This window comes from Ailuropoda melanoleuca, chromosome 10 (genome assembly GCF_002007445.2).
Source record: "Ailuropoda melanoleuca isolate Jingjing chromosome 10, ASM200744v2, whole genome shotgun sequence".
Classification (NCBI taxonomy): Eukaryota; Metazoa; Chordata; class Mammalia; order Carnivora; family Ursidae; genus Ailuropoda; species Ailuropoda melanoleuca.
Window position 1 is genome coordinate 79374821 of NC_048227.1, and position 24823 is coordinate 79399643.

At 40.7% G+C, this 24823-nt stretch overlaps 1 protein-coding gene across 11 annotated transcripts; it reads right to left on the reverse strand.

The window, feature by feature from the left end:
- Nucleotides 1–1129: 1129 nt before the first annotated feature.
- SLC18B1 (solute carrier family 18 member B1) lies at nt 1130–24657 on the reverse strand. 11 transcript variants are annotated; one of them, XM_034669164.1, is made up of 16 exons: nt 24348–24657; nt 23977–24071; nt 23139–23278; nt 19900–19971; nt 19195–19290; nt 18451–18524; nt 16990–17137; nt 14176–14332; nt 9919–10055; nt 7671–7772; nt 6202–6293; nt 4964–5059; nt 3225–3299; nt 2420–2513; nt 2277–2326; nt 1130–2055 (listed from the first exon to the last, which is right to left on the reverse strand). In XM_034669164.1, exons 5-16 carry the CDS (start codon nt 19252–19254, stop codon nt 1989–1991), a joined length of 1152 nt encoding a protein of 383 aa, XP_034525055.1. In that variant the 5' UTR covers nt 19255–19290; nt 19900–19971; nt 23139–23278; nt 23977–24071; nt 24348–24657; the 3' UTR covers nt 1130–1988. The 11 variants fall into 11 exon arrangements, with proteins under 11 accessions (XP_034525055.1, XP_034525053.1, XP_019659127.1 ...); XM_034669162.1 differs by lacking the exon at nt 19900–19971 and having other exon boundaries at nt 24431–24657; XM_019803568.2 differs by lacking the exon at nt 19900–19971 and having other exon boundaries at nt 23977–24093; nt 24431–24657.
- Between the last annotated feature and the right edge of the window lie 166 nt (nt 24658–24823).

The window sequence follows — 24823 nt, forward strand, 5'->3', positions numbered from 1 at the left end:
TGTAATAGCGGCCCCGTGCGGCAGCGACGGGAACTGCAGGTGTTCCGCGGCAAACTTGGCCCCTGGGCTGAGCCCGGGTGCAGGGGGTCAGGGTCGCACTCAGTTCTGGTTCTGCCCTGGGAAGTGGGTGAGCAGGGGGCTGGGTGACGGGCCACTCCTGCTCGCATTGCCTGGATCACCCTCTGGAGTGCTCACAACAAAGGGACTTCGAGGGAGGAGAGCAATGAAGAGTTCATGGGATTTGTAAAGGCTCGATTCTGGCAATTAATGTCAAACAGTTTCCCAAAACGGTTGTCATTGCTGTCTATTATCCCCAACTCCATCACCCTTTTGATTTTTTTCGTTTTGGTGGTGTGAAAGGGCATCTCATCTTGGGTTATTTTGCCCCTTCAGGATTTGTTTTACTGCTATCCTTCCCCATCTCACTAAGAGTCACCATCAACCACCCACCCCCTCAAGCCAAAATCTCCAGTCACCCTAAATTCCTCTCTCCTCTGCCTTCACATGAGCAGATCCTGTTGGTTCCGCTTCCAAACACATCTTTTTCACTCCATCTCCACTACCACCTCTGTGGTCCGAACTACTAACGTCTCTCTCTCAAAGCTCCCACAGCACTCCCTCCATCCCCGCCCATCTACCTCCCCGCTCAGGTGTACGGAGCAGAGACAATGACCTTCCTGAAACATTAATCAAATTCTGGCATTCCCTGTTGACAAGCTGGTTCCTCCCCACCTCCCCAACCTCCTCCATTGACTAGATTTCAGCCATGTAGGCCTTGGTGTCATCTCTGACCATGTCAAGACCTTTTGCACATGCTAGGGAAGGCTCTTCCTCAGGACGACTGTCTCATTCTCATCCTTCAGGTCTCAGTTTAAAAGTCTCCTCTCCAGGGAGAGGCCTTATCTAAATTAGGACCCCACACCGAATTACTCAGTCACTTACTCTTTCGTATTCCCAAGTTTTTTCCTTCATAGCAACTCTGTAGGATAATGGGAGATTCTGGTATTTACTTATAGTTTGTCCATTCCACGCGAATGTAAGTTCCATAAAAGCAGATTGTGTTTATTTTGATCACAGCTAAATTGCTTGTACCTCTCAGAGTGTCAGTTCAAAGAAGTCATTCAATAAATATTTTTGAATATATAGATCAAACCATTTCTTTTATTAAAAAAAAAAATTGTAAATGTGGCTACTACAGCATGAAAACGCATCAGGAGGTATGAGAACGACACAAGAGGGATTCACTCATTTCAAGCACCAGCATGGATTTCACACAAAGTCAGATGAACAGGTGGTAGAACTGAAATAGGGACATTAGGGAAAATGAACAACGTTAACTGAGCATTGTTTATAAATCCAGATCCTAATTCAAAGCATGTTACAAAAAGGGAAGTCTGAAGTAATGTTATTCTTATACCTCTCACACAAACAAAACTTCTAGAAAAGCTGAGGGCCTGGGAATTTTATAGAGTTTTTGCATGGGAGGCAGGAATTTTGCCTTTTGAAGAAGAACAAAAATCTTAGGACACAGAGAAAGCATGTCTTTTAAAAACTGATTTCACATTAATTATTCTATACATTTTGAGTAATCTTTATATTACTTTCAAGCATATCAAATTAATCATTTATTTCCCTGTTAATAAAGAAAAGGTACATTCACAGAATTAGTGCGCTTAAAAAGTAAACAGAGGAAACAGGAGACCTAGAGTCAATAACCTCTTCAAGGCCAAATCTGATAGCCTCAAAACACAAACTTTTGATTTTCAACTGCTCTTCTCATACATAATGTTGCAAATATAGTTGGTTTAGCAGGCCAGATTTTCAGGACAGCCCAACACATGATAATCCAAAAATACATTGAGACTTTGAGGATGCTGGTATTGAGTCCGTGGAGTTTCGTGTGTAGCATTAAGAAAACCCTTTTAACTTTGATGTTCAAGGCCAGGAACATCCATCTCCCAATGGGTTTCGATCCAGGATTCTTAAGGCTAGATTTCATCAGGTAAGAGAGCAGTCCGTTCCTCCTCTGTGCCCGGGATGTTTTGGAGTTTAGTTCTGCATTGAAAGAAAAAAAGAAGAAAACTTCAATATTTCTCATCTTAAAAAAAAAAACCCAGTACCTACTTCTCTACCTTTCCCCCTAAATGCATCTACCAAGTAATGAGGCTTCAAGTGCCCAGAAATCTGATTGGAAGAATGGATATAAAATGGTTATTTCTTTCCCTCTCCCACAGGCTGACTTTTAAAGGGAAAAAAAGCTCAAGAGTTGACCATACCTTCTTCTCCGTGAGTGCTCCCACAGATAAAACAAGCCCATCGTTAGTCCCTTGAACACAATTAAAGGGACTGGTTAACGCCAATTCTGTAAGTCACACTTTACAGATGTAAAGAAGATGAAAGTGAAGGACTGAATACTCACACTTGTCAGAGACCAAAGACCTTGTACAGCAGCTGCCCATTCAAAACCAATTTTCTCGTACAGAAATCCACCCAGGGTCGGTCCTATAAAAGCACTAACAATGAAAAGAAGAGAGAGTATTCAACAGTGTTAAAAAAAAAAAAAAAGAGTGAATTACTTCCTAAAGGCTGCACGATCCGTCAATCGTACATCTTCATTAAATTGGACCGTAAGCACTGAAGACAAAAGCCAGTTCCTAGACAGAGCATTGGGGGTGAGAAAACAATTGCACCTGATAATGATGACGTGTAAATTTTTTAAACAATTCTAAAATTGTAACTGTTTCTGAAAAGTTGGTGCCTTACACAAAAACTTTAAAAAGGTGACATACCCTCAAAAGAATCTTTATATTATTCTCTCTATTCTTCTCAGGATTTGTATTTAAAAGAACCTAATTCGGTACATATTTATTGAGATATACTACAGCACCAGCACACGGTTATCCCTCAGGTATAGCAAAGAGTAAAAATGAACAAATGAATGAAGCAATGAATACATTTTTAAAACTTGAGACATGCTCTTGTTAAAGGAACTTAGAAAGATCACTCAAAAAAACACAAAACATCGGGGACCATTTTGCTGAGGTTTTAAAACTGCTGGTATCACCACTGGTCTTGGAGCCCGAGGGTGTGGATGAGGCCTCCAGCTCTGCTCTCAGTGAGTTAGGCGCCTTTCGGCGACTCATCGGACTCCTCTGTGTCGATTTCTTCACGGAAGTGGAGATAGTACTTTCCAACTGGCAGGTGTGAATGAAATGGCTACTCACCCAACTGACCACATTGCACTGAAGAGACCGGACACGAGTCCCAAGGTACTTAATCCCTCTTCAAAGCCATTTTCACTGCAGAGACACAAGAGTAGATCTGTTATGAAAAGGGAAACCTACATGAAAGCCAACAGTGTGTGACAGGTAAGTTAAAATAGACCGGAAATGATCTGAACAAAACCAACACCCAAAACACTCCATTTTTAAGACGAAAAGCTAACTTGAAGGAATTTTCATAGTTATGTTGACTCTGTGGTTTTCTAAAAATACTTTTATTGCATACATAAAGCATGATATTAAGAGTCATGACCCATTTGCATGAAGTCTCATAAAAACATATAATTCACAAAGAACTTTTTAAAATGAGATGAACGTGCAAAGAGAATAACAAGAAACTTTTAGAAAACCCAGAGGCAGCTCCTTATTGCTTGGAGAATTGTTGACACGAGCCAGCAGAGCTCACACCATTCTCCCTGCTGCAGATCCCTTGGTGTTCGTCATCATGCCTCCTAAGCAAAAGACTGGTGGCCCAGTGACAAATGCCTGGTGTGATATGGGGATTTATAATAAGAATTATATATTTGGTCTTCCTCCTGTTTCTGGCATACAGCTCCCAACACCCTTAGAATTTCCTAAGAGAGGAAAGCAATTTAAAGCGCCTTTGGTTATGTTAATGAGGTAGTCTTAGGGGCTGGTTGCCAAGAGAGCCAAGCATGTGATTAGAAGGTTAGAACTTTCAGTCCCACTCCTGGAAGCCCCCACCTGGGAGGAAGGGACAGGTGCTGGAGGTTGAATCCATGCCCAATGGTCATTGATTTAATCAATCGTGGGTATGTAATGAAGTGTCCCTAAAAACCCCAAAGGACGGGGTGAGAGAGCTTCCAGGTTGGTGAATCAGACCCCCTCTGCATGCCGGTGTGTGAGGCCCCACACTCCACAAGGACAGAAGCTCCTTTGGTCAGGACTTCCCCCCGTTTATCTTTTCATCTGGCTGTTGGTTCATATCCTTTCATCTCTTTTGTAATAAACCAGTAAATCTAATGAGGACACTGGTTTCCTGAGCTCTGTGAATCACTCTAATTAATTGAATTTCAAATTAATTGAATCATTCAAATTAATTGAACTTAAGGAGGTTGTCATGGCAACCTCTGATTTATAGACCAGTCAGTCAGAAACACATGTAACAACCTGCCTTGCAATTAGCACCTGCAGCACAAGGCGGTCTATGGGACAGAGCCCTTCACCTGTGGGGTGTGACGTTCTCTCCAGGTAGACAGTGTCAGAATTGAGTTGCGCTGTAGGACACCTAGCTGGCTCTGGAGAGCTGCTTTGTGATGTGGGAACCAGCCCCACCCCCAAACCTCCTAACCCACTGGAATCATTTTACCTGGTCATTGTATGCCCTTGTATGGACCTTCTCCATGAGAAGGAAACAATGCTGAGGCCTTCCCATTGTGCTTTGGCTTTTCAAAAGCATATGTGTTTCTAGGCATAAACCAAGCCAAGCCTCTATCCACAACTCCTTTTACCTATCACTGTATTAATATTACCATACATCGTCATCTGTAGTATTATTGCATATACTGTTTATATCACAATATTGTGTGACCTAAATTCATGGAGATTTGGTCTTGTGAAAAAAAAAAAATCCAACATCCTACAAAACTGAGAAATTCAAGAAAGTGCGTGATGCTCCCTGCTAGTCGCAGCACGGCTCCTGAGACACAGAGGTAACTTACTATGCACAACTGAGGATCTCCGGGATAGTTGGAATTATACTCATGCCAGCAGAGATGCCGTTCAGGACTAATATTAGCACCAGGAGCCAGAGCTGACTGCAAAAGAGTTTTGGAGGAAGAAACAAACAAAACAACATTAGCATGTTGACAGACACAAAGCCTCATACTAAGGAGGGCAGGCTGCACCCCAGAGCTGCTTCTTTCACAGATTACGACGTGCCTAGTCGGCCTCATTCCCATCTGATCCCACTTCATTCAGTGACAGCACCCTTGAGCTCCTTAAGTTTCGGTGGGGCCAGGGAAGGGGGGGAGGGAATCAATTCACCACGATATCTCAATTTCTTTGGTCACACATATCACATGCCTGGAGTCAAGGTGATAAGAGGTTATCACCATACAAAATCTTTCCAAAATTCGCTAAATGTTAACGTTGCTCCTTCAGTCACTTGGCTTTGAAATTCAATTGACTGAAAAAAATGGCGTCGAAGGGAAGTGGTAAAGGAAGTGACAGGAAACTAATTTTGTCCCACTTCCTGCACTGCGCCATTTACTTAATATCCAGTTCCCCACTGAATCCTTGCAGCAATATCCTGCCAAGTAAGCACTATGATCAGATAAGAAAACTGAGGCTCTTGGAAGCGAAATGATTTGCCTGAGTTTGCACATCTAGTAAGTGGGAAAGGCAGGATGCAAACCCAAATCTGAAGAACCCTGAGATCCTTGCCCTTCCACGTCCTGCTTCATCCCAGGACTACCTGAAAAGCTCTAAGCTCCCTTTATTTCAGCAAACAAATTACATTTAACGAGCTCTAATGAGTAGCGACTACACGCTAAGAATGAGACAGAAACAAAAGAAAGATTTGACCCCAGTCTCAAGGATCAAGAAGGAATAGAAAAAACAAAAACATATTGTAAGAACTATCAGCGAAAAGTAGGTAGCGACAAATGCTATTTTAAAAACGAAGTACAAACAAGCGTTCAATTGAAACGCAAAGGGAGAAGAAGCATTGTTCTCATTTGATACAGATTTTAGGCATTTCTGTTGGCTTGTACCACCACTAGCTCCTCATTAGGTAAAATACTGCCAGTCTAACAAACAATTCACCGTAGTCCTAAATCAAGGTAATTATTGAAGTAATAAGGTTCAAAATATGAAGCCATGCCAGTATCCCACCAAAAGTTTCTTTAATAATTCTTTAATGCTATTCAGCCAAAAATACAGAAAAAGGAAAAATTACCTTTTAATGTGCAAGATTGGGATAGGTCCTAAGAGCATGTAGCATCCTGCCGTGATTATGTTTCCCCAAACCAGAAACCATTTCCTTAGATGCTGGTAAAGAGAAGGAGAGTCCAGAACAATTCTGAGAGGTAAGGCTCCTCCATAAACAAAGCATATGCAAAAAATCATAGAAGAACAAAAGCCATGACATGGAAAAATCCAAATACACTAAAAAAAACAAAACTTTACATTTAAGAGAAAATAGGTAAATGACAAACAGAAAGGCAAGGACGATATACCCCAAGCTAGGGAGTTTCTAAGAACAAGGATTCCTTGGGAAGGAAGTGGATTATAGATTTTGCACAAGATGAACAATTCCAAAAGTAACAATTTAAAAAGTAGTCACCACAAGGAACCACCTGGTAGATGTAATACCTGAAACACTGACATTATTTAAAAACTACCCTATGGTATATGGGCTATATTATCAAATTAATAAAATTAATACCTATAATGAAAAAAAAAATAAAAATAAAAAATAAAAAAATAAAAATAAAAACTACCCAATAAAATTATTCCTTTTAAACTACTTGAATGCAGGCTGGAAATTCTAGGGGCAAAACATCTGCTTAGTTACAGAAGACTGTCTAAAAACCAAGTTCCAAACACTCTTTAAGACACTTGATTTTTGTCACCCAAATTACTAAGTAATCTTCATGCAATTTAGGTCTTGATAAATATTTATGTAAGTTTAATGAAGAGGCGAAATGCAAAATAACAATAATAATAAGCGCTAACGCCACAGAAGCTTGAGATTTGGCTGACAGTACTTATTACTACCGCATACTAATCATCTGGACTGAATGATTTAGACCTAGGCAAAGGAGAACAGAAGCGATTTTCTATCAGGATGGCCACAGGATAACCATTGTATATTTATGTAGCCAATCCTTTCATTCCCACAGAAAAGCTAAATTATCTCTACTCAATCTGCCTAAGTCCTAACTACTTCTAGGACTCTGCCCTAATTTTTAAGGCCAATCCATATCTTTTGCATCAAGGGAGTTTTTTCCTTTAGAAAGTCAAACCCAATAGTTTGTCAACAGCTTCGGTACAGACCCCTTTTTTCCTAGAAGAAGCAATTAATAGTGAATTTTCTCAGAGTGATGGCAGGCTGGAAGACACTGGAACCACTCCATCGACTCCAAAAATTGAATATAGTAGAATTTAAATTTCTTGCCCCCCTCAAAAAAAAAATTAAAAGATAATATAGAGGTGATGGATGTGTTAATTAACTAAATGGAGGGTACCCTTTCACAATATCTTACAATTTTATTTCTCAATTATGCATTAATGAGCTGAATTTTTTTTAAAAAAATTGAGTATCAATTCTAATTAATGGACTGCTAGAGTTCCAGAGATACAGCTGGAAAGCCACTGGTCTAAATACACAAAAGTGATTCTTAAATGTAGATTCGGTGTACGTACTGGTATTTTATCACTTAGCAGACCAAACAATGGTGAAGAAATGGCGTAGGATAGTGCCAAACCCAGGAATACCAGTCCCACATATCCAGCTGGTAAATTAAACTGTAAAAGAAATTTTGTATTAGAGTTATATCATTAAGTCATTTTTAAAATAAACATAAATCTTTTCTAGCTACTTCAGTTCTTGTTATCTACCATGAGCCCACTACTACCATTCAGCATCCTTCCTAGTTTTGATCTTAACTTTTGTAAATGGATTCCTTTCTCTCTATGAGAGGAAAAACACCTAACCAGAAGTCAAAAGTCCTAGATGTCTTGCTTTGTAGCATTTGATTTTGAACATATAATTTTGCTTCTACGAATCATAGCATTTTTTATCCGTAAACCACAGCTTCATAAACTTTAGTGGGCTTTAGAATTACCTGGAGAACTTCAAAGATGTTCTTAATTGGAACCAAGTGCTAACATGCCTTGGTTCAAGGGATGGGGGGGAAAAAAAGAGGTTCTTAGACTTCAGCCCTAGAATTTCTGATTCAAAAGGTATGGGATGGGGCCAGAGAATCTGCATTCTTTTTTTTTTTTTTTAAATAGGTTCCACGCCCAGCATGGAGCCCACCATGGGGCTTGAACTCACTGCCCTGAGATCAAGACCTGAGCTGACATCAAGAGTGGGACACCTAACCTTCTGAGCCCCCCAGGTGGCCTAAGAATCTGCACTTCTAACAAGCAACCCGGTGATACTGACTGTCCATAGACTGAAATGCACTGACGTAATAAAACATTGAGGATAATATCCATCCTATCCATTTCAAAGGGATGTTAATATCTAATTAAAGAATTAGATGGTATGATACATTACAAAAGGCTTTTAAAACAGTAAGCTACCACACAGTTTTGATACTGTAACTATTTCCAGCATGACAGAAACACCTTTCTTTGGGTAACTGAGTTGTTCTCACTTTCCTTAATTTCCTTAACTAATTTTTTAAGTAAGCCCATGAGATTTATATATGAGTCCTTACATGTTTTAACAATTTTTATGACAAATTAGTCCTTTAAAGATACTAGTAGGAAGAAAAAAAGTCAGAGGTGTCTTCTTCTGATTTTATAATTGAGGGAGATAGGGTGGAACTCTCCAACCCTAAAAGGCTAGGTGACGAATGACAGGACAGTAAGCTGCCAATGCAAACAACTGATGAGAAGTCAGAAGAATTTCTAAGTGTATTTAGAAAATATATTTAGAAAATAATATTTGTTAAGATTTCTGATAAAACAGACATGAGCAACTTGGATTTACCAGAGATTGGTTACGATATTTTTTCCTTGTTTACACAGAATTTCTTCAGAGGATAGAAAAATGACTCTTGAAGAGACACGTTGTTGATGATGGGAATGGCATGTGTCATCATAAATACAAAATATGTTTCTTGTTACCTCACAGTTGCTCAAGCAAGATATTATATTATTTTCTAAATGTTGGGCCAGGCACAATCACAGTCTCCACGTTTACCGTTTTGGGTATCTCCCATACCCAGAACTGTCTCTAGTGACTTCGAGGAGCTGTGTTTCTGGTAACTGTGTTTTTGAATTCCCATACCTCACCTAAAGTCAGTGTGGGCTGCAATTAGAGTTCTGGCTTTATAAACACATATTAATTCTTCGGTATAATCAACTACCAGACTTGGTAATGTACTTTATCACATTATTAATAATCTTTTTTCAGAAATATCTAAGAGCAAATTTCTACAACATCCAAACTTTTAAATTCAACATTTATTTTCCAGCAATCAAAAAAAAAAAATTGAGAGAGACTCTTGATTCCTTTCTACCATCCCAGAGTAATATATTCCATAGTCATTTCATTGTATGTAATAGCCTAAAAATTAAGGGGACCCAGAGGCCATCTGTTAGAGAAGAACATTAAATGAGCTACTGGAATTGTCTCACTGGAATTCAAACAAGTAAAGTGTCCTTGTCAAGCAGCCAGACCTGTGATGACTCAAGCAAGACCTTAAAAAGGAGACCAATATTTGGGCGATTCAGTGAAAAACTTCTTCCATTCACCCTGAATCAGACCCCTAGTCAAAGGGATGTCACAGAGGTAAGGTACAGGCTACCCTGGGGTGCAGTTCTCACCCTGTCTCCTTCTCACAGCCACTCAGAGGTCTTTCCACAAAACATGGCCCAAGAGCAAGCAATCATACCCACTTTCTACAGTGCAGAGCTCTTTGACAGTCAGGCTACCTACCTTCTCCAGAACAAAGAGAGACAGAGTCGGATCAAGGAACCCAAAGCATGCGCTGAGCGAGTTGATAACGAAGGCTATGAGAGCAACCTTGGGTAACGTGATGAGTTTCCAGAATGAGTGTTTACCTGGATCAGAGTCTTCGGGTAACAATTTAAAAAAGAAAAAAAAAATCAGAGTAATTAAAATTTTGACCTATTTTGAAAAGTAAAATTGGTAAGGCCATCTTTATTTGGTAATCAAGATAACTGTACCTCTGAGTTTACCTCAAACTGCATATTATCTGTATTTGCATATAAATTATTCAAACCTAGAAGCCACAATGAGTTTTCTTAAAAACAATTTGTGAGAGGGTCTTAGGTTATAGGTTATAGCCAAGAAGCAAGTGAGGCCTTCCCCAGATGGGATAGAGAGTATGTAAAGTTAGATTACGGGCATGGGAAAGGCCAGAAGCTTTATCAAGGAACAATGTATGTATGCTGAGAGGGAATCTAAGTTCATCAAAGAGCACAAGACAATTTTTTTTTTTTCTGATGGCAAAGAAAATACCAGATTGAGAGGGGTGCTACTGAATCACACATAAATTACACTGGCATTCAAGGTCAACTGCAAGGACCTCACCTCTAGCATTCCCCTTGCAGGAACCCAGCTTCTTCACTGCTCCCAGCAACAGGAATGGTTGTTTCCACACATCCAGTCACATGCTATGACTCCTTTTTTTTTCTCTTGCTCATTTTTCCAATTCTACTCACTCTGTAAGGTCTGGCTCTGGCCCACAAATTTTACCTTCCTCTGTTTCCTACCACATTTCCGGTCTCTACCACACCTTTTAGCACCTAAACTACCTTTTGTTTTACATTGTTGACTATTGTTGGTGATTTTCCTATTGTCCCATTAATTTACTGAGCAAAATCTTTGCTGAGTCAGGTACTGTGCAAAAAGCTGGGCAGACAAAGGCAAAGAGACAGGCCCAGGCCCTGTCCTCACAGAGAAGTTACGGGAAGGAGTGGAGAGAGCTAGGATGGAACTAGGAGGGAACCTTTCAGCGCCTATGAGAGGACTGCCTTAAACAAACAAACAAACAGAAACAGGGAAAGCCATGTAAGAAGGCTTTCCTAATGTAGTGATATCTAAGTTGATGACCAAAGCATGAGCTTAAGATGAGCAAGCAAAGAAGGAGGAAAGAATAAGGCAGGTACATTATTCCAGAAATGGTACCTTCCAAGACTCAGAAGTCAGGAAGACTATTCTGTGTTTGAGGAAATGAAAGGAGAGAAGCAAAGCTGGGGGACGGCGACTGGAGTAGGGGACACCAGCAGCGTGGCGAGAGATCACACAGCAGAGGCATGTTTATGCAAGACTCTGTAAAACATGCTAAGAAGCCTGAGAAATCCCTAGGGATTCCAAACAAGGAGTAGGAATCAGATCTGTGGTTTAGAGACCTCTCTCTGGCCTTGTGGAGAATGGAGACAGGGGACCAGTCAGGATGCTGCTCCAGTGCCGGGCCAAGATAGAGCCAGAGACGATGGTGGCCAGGTGTGGACAGGGAAGCTCTTTGAGGGCGAGGACCAGCACTTGTATATCCCATTTCTCCAAAAACACCTGTCATGGTTCATTACTTAATTCTTGGTGAATAATGATCCAGTATGGAGCAAAATACAAAAAAAGCACAAGAACGGTTCAAGTATTTTAAGTGTTATATTTAGACTTGGTCAGGATCCAAGGGATAAACTTAAACCATGATGTTAGTTTCTTATGTATCAGCCAAATAGTTAATGGTGAACCAAATGTGAGCACAGTCCAGGATGCTCAGCTATGGAAGGTATGCAGCTAGACTTACAAAGAGGACAAACACCGCCATATGGCTTGGTGTGATGGGGCTAGCAGGGACAGATTTCCTTTGGTGTGGATTTTGAATGGTTTCTTAAAGATGTTCATTAGTCACCTTTGAGATATAAATTATAGAAGATCAACTGTAATTGGTTATATTTATTTGCATGTAAAAGGAATTACAGATGTATGGTATAAGATAAACTATTATGGCAGAAGTGGTCACCTTCTCCAAAGTGGGAAAAATGAGAAATCACAATGAGAATACATAAGAACATCCAAAGAAGCAAACACACAATGAATAATGAATTTAATTAAACTGTGGCAGAAGGCCAAGTAATGAAAGCCTAGGATGATATCTGCTTCAAGAGACACATGGCAGAACCACCTGGGGAACTTCTCCAAGCTACTCGGGTACCCTCTCTCCTCCTCACACTCTGCCCTACTCTTTAAAGGGACGTGACCAGTGGTTGACGATGCTGCCACAGGAAGCTATTGTCAGAGGTGGGGAAGCAGGGAGGGAAGTGGGGTTCCCCTTAGGTGTGAGAGGGCAGGAAAAATGCTGATCACTGCAGCACTACTTACTCAGCATTCAGTTGGATGATCGAGAAGGTTCAGGAAGACTTCCCAGAAGAGGTAACACAGAGTAAGTTTTGAAAGATGAGGAAGGGTCAGAGCGGAAGGGAAGGGGAAAGATTTCAGATCATGTGATTCCTCTACTGAAATCTCACAACAGTTCCTCACAGCTTTCAAGATAAAGCTCACGTTTCATGGATTTAGGGATTTTTAATAAGAGGATTGGCACATCCGTGACTATTTTAGAAATATTTCTTTAGAGCCGTACAGAAGAGGGGACTTGGTCAGCAGATTACAAAGGATGAGAGGGAGAGACTAAAGCTGACTCTTAACCCCCCAGAGCTAGAGCCCCATTGTCTATAAGTCTAGAAGGAGGTAAAAGAGTGGGGTAGAACCTGGAGGACACAAAAATCTGCCAATATCATCAAAATAAGAGCAAATTTAATTTCCTAGCTTTTATCCATAAGTTCTTCAAAAACATTAATTTAAATAAGTGCTCCTTGACAGGAACACCTAAATCTATATTTACAGTCTCAACGTGATCAATCTCAGAGTGTTAATACCAGTCTTTTCCATTCAATCTAAATAGAAGATCCTTCCATAGATGAACAGCAATGTTGTCAAACCATTATGTTCATGAAAATATAGCTAACTGGGACTGTGTTAAGTTCATTGAAAACGCTGGGAGATTTTAATTGAGGAGTTACAGAAATGAAGAGACATAACAGCCAAGTAGCCAGGCTGGTGGCAGTCAGAAGGGGCTGCAAAAGATACCACGTGCTGGGGGGAGGGAGGAGGTAAGGTGAACAGGCCAGGACTCTAGGAGTAAAGATGTGGGGGGCAGTCCAGTGCTTCCACTACGGAAGTTCTAAATACCCCGCCCCACCCTGAATTAATAAGCAAAGTCTTTTTCCCCTATACAGTGTGGCAAAGGGTTGACCGAACTCTTTTCCCCACTGCATGAGACCCTGCCCTGGTGTCAGTTTCTCGATCATCAGCCCGGTGTTCATCTGTGAACTAAGCAACCAGGAAGCTGGACCACAGAAACCACTCTTACAAGTAGAAAGACGACAAGCATCACCCTGAATTTCAGGGTGGTAGTGACTCTCCAGAAACTCTCTCTAGCTCTCTTCTCTCCAGCCTTCAAGTTAACTCTCTCGGTCTGCTCCCTTCATCACCTGATAAGGGTCAAATGCCAACAATGTTACTAGGCAATCTCGATTCTAATAAAAATAACCTTTGCCTGGTAAATGTCATCCATAGAGAAGGAACTAGAAATGAAACACTATGCTTGGTGCCTCCCTGAGTGTGCTGACTCGGGTGTGTCCCTTATCGTGACCCTGGCATCTGTGTCCATGGAGCTGTTACAGGATACGTTGACTTTTACGGGGCACGAAGGTTTGAAGCCAGGATGACCCCCATTACTGCCTGATGTGGCTCTGTATTCTCGCACTGGCAGCTGGTAAGAGCACTGGGGAGCAGGTCTGACCCCACCCTCCTGCCTTCGGGCCTTCCAAAAGATAGTGCCACGTGCAGCCTTTGATAACTTGTCATTCCAAATATTTAATTAAGTCCAAGAAGACCTCTGGTGGGCACCTCACAGGGTGATGTTTTATGATGAGAAATTAAATGTTTGTTAGTTCTAAAGATCAGAAAGAATTTGTAGTATATAGAAATTCATATAACTGCCTACAGCAACGTTTCTGAAAAGAGAATCAGTTCTTTTAGGGTGTTCCATAAATCCATCATTGATTATATAAAATAAAAGTGAGTATTCATTAAATTGGTCTCCTACAAAGGCATAAAAATACTTAAATTTCAGATTCTTAGAGTGAGTAATAAATGTGATCTTACCATAATTAGGTAAAATGTACATGTTGAGTGGTACCATCAGCAGAACTATGCATCCCAGAAAAATAAAAGGCACCTCATAGCCAAAGGATTGATACAAGAAGCCACCTAAAGGAGGCCCTAACACTAGTCCCAGTCCAGAAAAAATCTCAAGACTTCCCTAAAAATGGGGGAAAAAAAAGAAAATTGAGTCAATATAGTTTGAAGAATTAACAAATAAAGATTTAATGGACACTATCTTAAAAAAATTCTATCCACTTCACAATTTACACACAGAAACCCAAGATGAGCCAAAAACTTAAACATACATATTGAAATCATAGAAATACTAGAAAAATAAAATATGGCAGCATTTTTTTTTTAATTTTTAACCTGTATGGTGGGGAAGTTTTTCTAATTGCAACATAAAACTCACAAGACACAAATGAAAAAATTCATAAATCTGATTACATGAAAATATGAAAAACAAAGGATGGTTAAGTACATCAAAAGACAAATGATGAACAGTGAAAAAAATACTAACAAAGGACTAATTTCCCCAAATATATCAAGAGACCTAATACTAATTAGGGGGGGGGGAAAACAAACAACCCAATAAGAAAAGGAGCAAATGCTATACGTAGACTGTTGACACATAAAACAAAATACAAAAAGCTCTTAGGCATGTAAAAGAAAGCTCACCCTCACTTTCAAAAGAAGCAAGCAGTTAAACCACAAGATACCAATTTTTACCCATCACCCACCAAACGCTCGGCTGCCAAGAAAGTGAGGAAAGCAGCCCACGCGTACACACGCCTGGTGAGCAGACACAGGAGGGTAATTTGGCAAGTCTATCAACATTACAAATGCACATACTCTCTGACCCAAATGCCATCCCGGGAATGTAACTGATGGGTACAGTCGTCAAGATGGGACATGGTGTATGTACAAGCTTATGTGTTATAGCGCTGTTTGCATCAGCAAAAGATGTAGACAATCTAAACATTCATCAACACTTTGAGGGAACTGTGGGTGTATGTTACCTCCATATAGTGAATTACCATATGCTGCCATCAAAGGGGAGTAAAGAGTACGAAACTCTTCATATACAGGCACAGAAAGATCTCCAAGGTGATTTCACTGTTAGTATATCAGCAAGGTTCTAAGGAGCGTAGAGTTTGCTACCCCTAGTGTAAAGGAAACAAAGGGGGAAGGGATCATGCCCTGTGTGTGCGTGCGTGCATGTACATGTTCATACATACATGGAATCACTCATACACACCTATAACCTCTGTTGCCTTCTGGGAGAACGATGTTGGATTGCATGCCTGGACAACAGGTGTGTCCACGAAGGTGAGGAAAGTAACACATAGAATACATTCACTATTATTCTTTACTTCCTTTGGCAACTTTTGAATTTTGTACCGTCTAAAATTCTTTGTTGTTAAAATGAAAATAAACAAAACAGTACTATGGAAAATATTTTACTATCAAAAAACTCTCACAGAAATTGTGCCATTTTAACCCAATCTAGTCTTCAGATTGCTACTCGGAGACTGTGGCTTGCAAGCCTGCATCCTCGGACCTCACAGAGGACACAAAAGTAGTCCATTGGTAACTTTCAATTTCATAAAGAATACAGGAATTCTAAATTAGACACAAGGAAGCCATCCTGATCAACTACCATGTTAGGTGTGTCAGCTTTTGGCTGCAATTTTTATATAGAAACGGGGTATGGCAACATGAATTTTCCCTGTTCATCAGAAAATCGAAGGGACTATTGTTGTCATCAGAGAAATTTCTTGGGCAGCACATTCTAGAGTGTTCCACAGAGCAGAAGTTCTTTGAAAGTCAAAAAGTGTTTCCATTGTCAAATGAAGTTGTGGAGAATTAAATATAGAGCATGTCAATGGCTTCGTGTTCTTCTGAACCATTTCTGAGAAATGTATTTCTGGGAAATGTCACAGGGGTCATCATTGCACACCATATGGCCACAGAACCTAAAATGAACCTGAGCAGCCAGCTAGCTAGCTACAGATACAGATATTTAATAAAAAGTGGGAAGATGTAATTACCTACATGGCAAAAATACTAATGGCCCAAACTATAAGTATTAATATGGGTAAATAAGGGCATGGTTGGCACTAAGCTGATGAGCCCCTAAAGTCTAGGGGACAATTATTCCTTCTGAGGGCTGCATTTGGTCTGCTAAGCAAACCACAGGTCCTTCAGGAGTGTATGGGTCCAGAGGAGAGAGCTCTAAGAGAGCCTGCTTGGGGTCAGAGGCAGTAGCCAAGAGCTGGGACAGAAATCTGGTATGTCACTAATACTAGGGGTCCTGCCAATATATAGGAATGTATGTCAATCAAGTTCAGGATTTGGGGGAAAGTAAGAGAGCACACAAGGACTTCAAGCTTTCTGAGATTCCTTCCATGAATCTGGGGAAAGTAGAGGAAGGACTCAAGTGTAAATCAAGTGTCTGGTCACTAGGGAATTGTTCACTGTTGCTCAGTCTGAATCTGGTTACAGAGAGACAACAAAATACTACTGGGGAGCTCGTTTTGGTTTGGTTTTGTTTTTAATGGTAAAAAGAATATTTAGTTTGAACCACATGTACCTGTCAAATTGCTCATTCAGGGGATCCTAAGCCTAGGAAGAGACTTAAATAAGACGAATGGTACATTCATTGACAGCCTGCTGCTGGACGTAGCAATTGGGGTAAAAGGTAACCAAAACACAGAAAATAGAAATAAGCAGATCTCAAAGTGTTAACTTGGAAAGGGCAAATATTTTAGCCTACACTAAGAGGAAAATAGGAAACATGTATGACATACATACCAACACCGTAGCCACATTATTTGGAAAAGCCTTTACGAGAATGGAAAAAGAAGCAGTTATTGCTGCCGCAAAGCTGACCGCATCTGCCACTCTCACTAGAAAACACATAGCAATAAATATCGGTCCTTCCGGAACTTGATCCAATATACTAAAAAAGAACAAGACAATTCTCAAATGCCAGGCAGGTTTTTATTGTATCTCAACTCACTGAAAAGAGTAGTATCTCACCCATAGTTCTTACAATAAATCTCTTTAGAATATGATTTTTTTTAAGTTGTGTTGTTATACTTTCAGTAGAAGGGAATTATCTCTTTTTTTGGTAACAATCTGAGTCAGACTGACAGTTTCATTGCCCTTTTGTGCTGACATAGCTGGCCCTCTGTATGATAATACTAAATAGGCTTTTTGAAATATGGAGAATCACTCTCACAAGAACATATACAAAAGATTTCTAGGCCTCAGGTATCCCTCAGTGGTAGAACTCAAATCTAAAATAATAATAATAATAATAATAATAATAATGCAGAAAATAGAAGACTATCCCCCCACTCCCCTGCAAAAAAAAAAAAAAGAAAAAGTAAAAAAACAAAAAAAAACCCCAAAAAACCCAAAAAAACTCCACTTAGTTTGATAAGAAGGCTTCCTGACCTTAATTCATCATAATCTTACTGTACTCTTTTCACGCCTCTATGTTCCCCAAGAAGTTGTGTAGGCTCTTCCATATGATTTGCCACTATGCTGCTGGTGTAAGGACTCCAAGCCTAAGAACCTCTATAGCTATTTTTGCCTCTGGCACTTACTTTCCCTTTTCCGGAAACAGCAACAGAGGGAACCATTATGAAGGGAGCACGTGACTCAAGCCTGATCAATCAGAGCATCCCCCTCCCCTACGCTGCCCTTGAGGCAAGGATGGGTCACCAGCAGAGATCAGGTCAAGGGCTCCATTCTGTGGATCTACTGGAAGCTCAGGAAAAGTGGGAAGCTGCTGGGGAATTCTTCCTATGGGAACTGCCAGGGGGACTTCTTGCTACCACAAGGGGGCAGCTTGTCCAAGAACAAAGCACAAAAAGAGGAAAGCAAAACAGGAGCTTGAAAAAGATTCCAGATGACATTATTTTAACATCTGTCTTCTGATATGCTTCAGCTGATTCTTTAATGCACTTTGCACTTGAACCAAAACATAGCCGTGACTCAGAAAAGTGAGTTAAGTTTCTGTCACTCACACTCATAGGAGTCCTGAGGAACAGATTCAGAAGCCACTTAACGGTAAATCCTTAGAAGATTCTTTCCTTCGTTTGTCCTATCCTTTAAACATCCAGTTCCCTTCACCAACAGCTACAAGGCGGGCCCTCAACAGGCAATCAATGGTGCTGACTGATTTAAAGAATCCATTAACATTTTAAACTGAAGATAAATTATGAAATCTGTTCAAGCTCCCAAACATATCGGAACATGACTTACCCAAAGAGAACTGTAACTCCTCCTGAGACAAACATTCCTGCTACAAACATAAATTTTGCTCCAATCTGTACAAGCTATAATAAACGTCAGAGAAGAGTGGTAAATTGATGACTGTTACAAGTCCACATCCACATAAGCAGAAAATACAAGGTTTGGGAAATATATACACAATTAATATAAGATTATAATAATTCTTCAGTGGGATGACAACATACATTGCTTGCAAACACGGAGGAAGTGAAAAATCAATCAACGCATAATGGTAATTGAATTAAGTCAGTCAGGGAAAGACCAATACCATATGATTTTACTCATATGGGGAATTTAAGAAACAAAACAAATGAGCAAAGGGGAAGAAAGAAACAAAGACGCAAACCAAGAAAAAGACACTTAACTCTAGAGCACAAACTGATGGTTACCAGAAGGGAGGTGAGTGGGAGGGATGCATGAAATAGGTGATGGGGATTAAGGAGGGCACTTGTGATGAGCACCAGGTATTTCATGGAAGTGTGGAATCACTATATTGTCCAACTGCAACTAATATTATACCGATGTTAACTAACAGGAATTCAAATAAAAACTTTAAAAAAATCAATCAACCCTAAGAATGGAACCATCAACAGTAGCATAATTCATAAAATATAATGGCTATTTCTGTATCAACAGAAATTCTAGACTTAAATTAGAATAACTCATTACACAACAGATAAAAATTAAAATGTTCATATGAACTTCAATACTTACATATTTTCCAAATACCAAAGATGCCAGCAAGTCAAACAAAGCGTAACATCCAAAGATCATACCAGTAACTGTATTGCTGACTCCTTTCTTTTCAGCCTTTGAAGAAACAGAAAAGAAACAAAGTTTGAAAGACAAATTCTCATCCATGTGGAAAGATGGGAGCTATTAGATCAGACCATTGTTTTCTTGTAATCTTTATCTGCGTAGCAATTTCAAAGATTATCATTTTAAAATAAACAGGATGGGGAAGGAAGGGAAACTAGTCTCTGACATGGAAGTAAAACCTAGTCTCTGACATGAAAACTACTCACTCACCACACCCAAGAAGAATTGTTAGCTTTATAATCTTGAGAAAGAAAAACAAAGCTGGAGGCAATGCATTTCATGATTTCAAAAATAAATTACAGGGGTGCTTGGGTGGTTCAGTGGATTAAGCATCCAACTCTTGATTACAGCTCAGGTCATGACCCCCCCCCCCCCCCCCCCCCGGAGCGGGGGTCTGTGCTGGACGTAGAGTCTGCTTAAGAGTCACTCTCTCCCTCTGCCCCTCCCCCTACCCCCACTTGTGTGTATGCATGTGCACTCTCTCAATTAATTAATTAATTAAATTTAATTAACAAAGCTTAATTAATTAAAACAGCATGGTACTGGCATAAAGACAAACATATGGAACAGATTAGAGAACGTAGAAATAAACCCACGCACATGATCTTCCACAAGGGTGTCAAGGACACAATGAAGAAAGGATCATCTCTTCAACAAATGGCGTTGGGGAAACTAGACATCCACAAACAAAAGAATGAAATCAGATGCTTATCTTACACACACTCACAAAATCAACTCAAAATGACTTAAATGTAAGACCTGAAACTGTCAAAGTCCTCAAAGGGGGATGCTTCTCGACACTGATCTTGGCAGTGATTTCTTAGATTTGACACCAAAAGCTCAGGCAATAAAACCAAAAGTAGACAGATGGGATGAGAACTCAGCGATGGATAAGCCAAGGAGAGAGGCCTGAACAGACCCTTCCCTCACAGTCCTCAGAAGGAACCAACCTGGTCAACACCTTGACCCCAGACTTCCAGCCTCCAGAACTGTTAGACAATGAATTTCTGCTGTTTAAGCCCCTCAGGTTGTGGTACTGTGTTATGGCAGTGCTAGCAAACTAACACAGGTTCCTCACCAGGAAGATGTCATCAAAGGAGTCAATAAAGATATGGAAAGAACACTCTCTGGTCAAGTCACATTATCCATGTTCTTTGCTTAGTCGATCTGATAAGTATTTAATCCTAGAGTCTGGCTTTATATAATGGCTTTGCAACTTACATTTATTGGACCCTCACTATGAGCCAAGATCTCTATGAAGCGCTGTTTGACATGCTTTCTAACAACAATTAAATAAGGGTATGTTTTTAGCCGGCCCCATTTTATACATGAGGATGCAGATGTGCGAAAGTTACACGGTCATGGCAGCCATGACAGTTGCCATGTTTTACAGGTTCCCACATTCGCTGTGGAGATGGGATGGTGACTTCAGATATCCCAGAATCACATTCCATGGCAGCAGCTTAATATCACTTTTGGAATGTGGAGGCTGCTTCACATTAGAAAAGCAAGAATAGCTATTAAAAGCAATTTCTAGTTCACATGTTATCCTGTGACAAAGAAGGAGGGTGCCAGAAAAAGGATGAGTAGAAATAGGAATCCTGCACCAGAATTTAAGAAGGGCCCTGTTTTTCCTTTGTCTAATTAACTCTAGCTAATGGGAAGGATACATGTAGGAGGAAAGGTAAGTTTTGCCAGTGCATTGCCAACCACAAAGCTTTATTTTTAATAAGAAATGAAAAGGAAGAGCCCACTCTTTGTATATAGATCTTTTAAAGTTAGAAAGCTCTTTCCCTGCCTCTATCTTCTTTCCTTCAGCCTTCCCTCCTGTAAGCAAAAAAACTAAATCAAAAACTTAAAAGTACAGCATAGGGAATATAGTCAATAATATTTCAATAACTTTGTATGGTGACAGATGGTAACTACATTTTTTGTGGTGAGCACTGCATAATGTATAGAATTGTCTAATTGTTGTTTGTAGACACGAAACTAATATAACAATGTACATCAACTATATGTCAATCTTTTTTAAAAAGATTGGAAAAATTATTAACAAAAAACCCCCACACATCTACAGTCTGGTTTTCCTTTGTATTCCACTAAGAGGAAGCTAAACATTAGTTGCTCTGAGTTCCAACTGAGCCAGGAAATGCTCTGCTAACTTGTTCTTCCAGTTACTCTGTCCTCATTCCTGAGGCTCTACCCATCATATTTTCCGAAACCCAGAATTCATCAGGCTACTCTGTCTTGTCAAACAACCCTGATATCTTTGGCATATATGGAAGGACCCTTGCCTTCTAGCTCCCCCTGTCTCCACAGATCTGCTGCCTTCTGCAGGACATCCCTCCAGCCCAGGCCCAAGCCACCTCAAATTGTCTGCTTTCCCCAAGAACATGCTATCTACTTTGCTAATCCCATGACTATCTCAAGCTATTTCTTTCCTACAACACCTCTGCCTCTGTTGTTCACTTTAAGAACTACATTGCTCAAGACTCACCTTGGATCCAGCCCATGAGGTCCCTTTCAGTGCTACCCCTTTGTCTCCCTCCCTCCCTCACCACCCTCACACAGGACAAAATTAACCACTCCTTCCTCTAGAGTCTCCTAACAATTTGAACAGCCTTTCGGTAAAGGGTGTCCAAATACTCTACAACTTAGGTATTTTTCATCTTTTCTCACTCCCAATGGATAGACAAGAGAGGGACATTTTCCTGATCTCTTTTCTGCCCTAATGCATCCAATGCCTGCATACCCTAGAGTGGGAGGCCATTACCCCTCCCACTCCCATTCAGTAAAGGGAACTAAATTGGGCCAGTCACTGAACTTCTGAGTCTTGTCTTCACTGGCAACATCATGGGATTCTCACTCCTCTGCCTATCTTACGGAGTAGCTGCAGAGACCAACTGGGATAAATGTGTGGGAAAGCACATTGAAAAACTAAAAAGCACTGTATGGGTACAGAGTCACATTGTTCCTTTAGCAGAGAAGCCATTTCCATCCTCCTTGGTAACACACAGAATGAAGGACTCCAAGTTATCAAGGCAGTGAGAGGACTGAGAGCACAATGAGAGCTGAGGCTTTCTCGAAGAGTACAAAGCCACTATCATTCCTTTCATGCTACATGAAGGACTCCAAGAATGAAGGACTCCAAGTTATCAAGGCAGTGAGAGGGCTGAGAGCACAATGAGAGCTGAGGCTTTCTCGAAGAGTACAAAGCCACTATCATTCCTTTCATGCTACATCCCACCCACCTCCAGATTCCAGGTGGGTTCTCTAGGAGTTAATTCCCTTTGAGTCTGTGCCATGACCTATCAACCCACATAAAAGGCAATGATTGGAAGGAACTAGCCAATATAATCAGAATTCCTCCTTGGCACAAACCATTGCTACTAGATTCCATAAGAAATTCAAGTCAGAGAAAGGGGACTTAGTGGGACCATGTCTTCCTAATTCCAAAATATTAATAAGCTAAAAACTCCAGAAGACAAGCTTCCTGTCTTAGTATAGACCTTTTGCAATAATGCTAAAATCTCAATTACTTAGAGCACCCCTTTGTTGCAGCTCCAGAAACCAAACAAAGATTTATCAAACTACATGGTAAGCAAAGTAATCCTCAGGTCAATTATATTTAGGTGAGTTATCTCCCAAGAGGATTTTCTTTCTGACAGGATTTTTTTTTCTCTGGTATCAAATATTCCATCAGAGGTCTTTCTGTTTACTAAAGTTCTATGCATCATCTTTACTAAATGCAGATTTTTACATTTTATACACCATAAAATGAAACAATTCAAACTGCTTTTTAAAAAATTAAAATTCATAAAAATATAAAAATGTCTCACCTCCTTGGGGAAAAAGGGTCCAAGGATAGAATAGCACATCATAGAACCCAAGTTAATGGAAGCTGCTGATATCAGTACAAAGAGCTGTTCTCTCGAAAGCTGTCTGGGGGTCTCTCTTGCACTTCCTGGAGGGTCATCACCTTAAATGCAAACATGCTGCAATTACAGGCATATAATTGGGACGCCTGATCGAAGTTCGCAAATGTCACTTCTGTGCATGCTGAAGATAATATCTGCAGAGCTAAGGGCTATTTTGAATTTAGCACATTTGATCCAATGTAACACAAAACTCATACATCACTCCCACTTTGAAAACGTACTATTTTCAGGACAGAATTTATCAAACCATCTGATCGATTTTACCTTCACTATTTCTTCCACCTTTAATAAATTCCTTCAAGAAGGATGAGACAACAAGGAGATCTCCACAGGGTACTGCTCTCATGTAATTTCTCAAGTTACTAGCTCCATATGCTACATGGACTCAAAATGTTCTAAGCATGTCATGTTAGCTGCTCATTTAGCATTCTAGGGTAGTACCGAAGCTAAGTGAAGTGTAAGTAGAAGAAAACAAGCTAAAGCATTCAATTGGTGAATGAATACTTACAAAGGTATGCTGCTGGAAAGACAAGTCCCACAAATCCATAAATCGATACACAGTTTACACTAATAACTGGCCTTGTGCACTGGTTATTTTAATACTTATTCCCAGGGCTGTGTTCATTTAATTTAAAGACAACAGGTCAATTACTCAGTTTCAAATATTCAGCAAATCTATCAGTCATTTTTAAATTCAATGGCTTGGAGAAAAAGAGAAATTTAAGTAAGAAAACTTTACTTCGTTTGATCTACTTTTCAGAGGTTGCCAATGCAGTCCAGGGGGGAAAAAAATCTGTGCAAGATGAGGAAGTCTCAAGAATCTTTGTAAAACTTCTGGAATAGATGAGGAAGCGAACTGAAAGTTAAAAAAGGGGAGCAAGAGTAGGTGACCGAAATGTAATGCTTTACCTTTGTCTAATGGCATACTTATTTGAATGCATTCCCAATCACTCGATATTTATAAAAGCAGCGCCACAGAGGAGAGAAGTCTTGAGAGACCTCGCCCGGGCCCTGACCTTTAACCCCTTCCAGAGGGAGAGAGAGAGAAGCTCTAGCTAACCCCAAGCCCCCCGTCAGGCCCCAGTCTTTTTGAATCTCTCCGAAACAAACCAAGCTAACGCGAGTTCAATCGTCGATAAAGGAGACAGGACCCACGCCACCGAGGGGTGTCTGTCCGCGCCGCTCTCGGTCACCTCTAGGGAGGCGTGGGCCCTCCGGGTCCCCCGGCGCGTCCATGCGCGCGGTGTGCGGTGCGCGGACTCCGGGGCCGGGGCTCGGGGGTCCAAGCCCGCGCCCTCGGACTTGACCTCGCAAGAGCGGACCGGCCGGCGGCGCCTGCTCAGCCTGATCCTGGCATTGTCGATTCCTCGCGGGTAGCGCTGGGCGGGGAGCAGCCCGCCGCCGGGGAGGACACCTAAGCGCTCCGGGAGGCGGGCCGGGGGCGGGCATGGGGTGGAGCAGCGCTTTGTTTGTTTTAAAGACACAGGCTACTATCATACTCCACGCCCTCCGATAGGGGTACTTTTCATTCTGTATGCGGTGGGGTGGGGGAGGACCACCTATTCTAGGTAGGCGAACCCCCTAGC

Bases quoted from the DNA above. Each gene is read 5' to 3' on its own strand.
- SLC18B1 (XM_002923026.4), bottom strand. From the start codon at position 24,473: ATGGACGCGCCGGGGGACCCGGAGGGCCCACGCCTCCCTAGAG. The intron at 23,279-24,430 runs GTGACCGAGAGC...TTTGCATTTAAG, and splicing joins GGGCCCACGCCTCCCTAGAG to GTGATGACCCTCCAGGAAGT. The intron at 2,056-2,276 runs GTATGGTCAACT...CTTTCAATGCAG, and splicing joins GAGCACTCACGGAGAAGAAG to AACTAAACTCCAAAACATCC.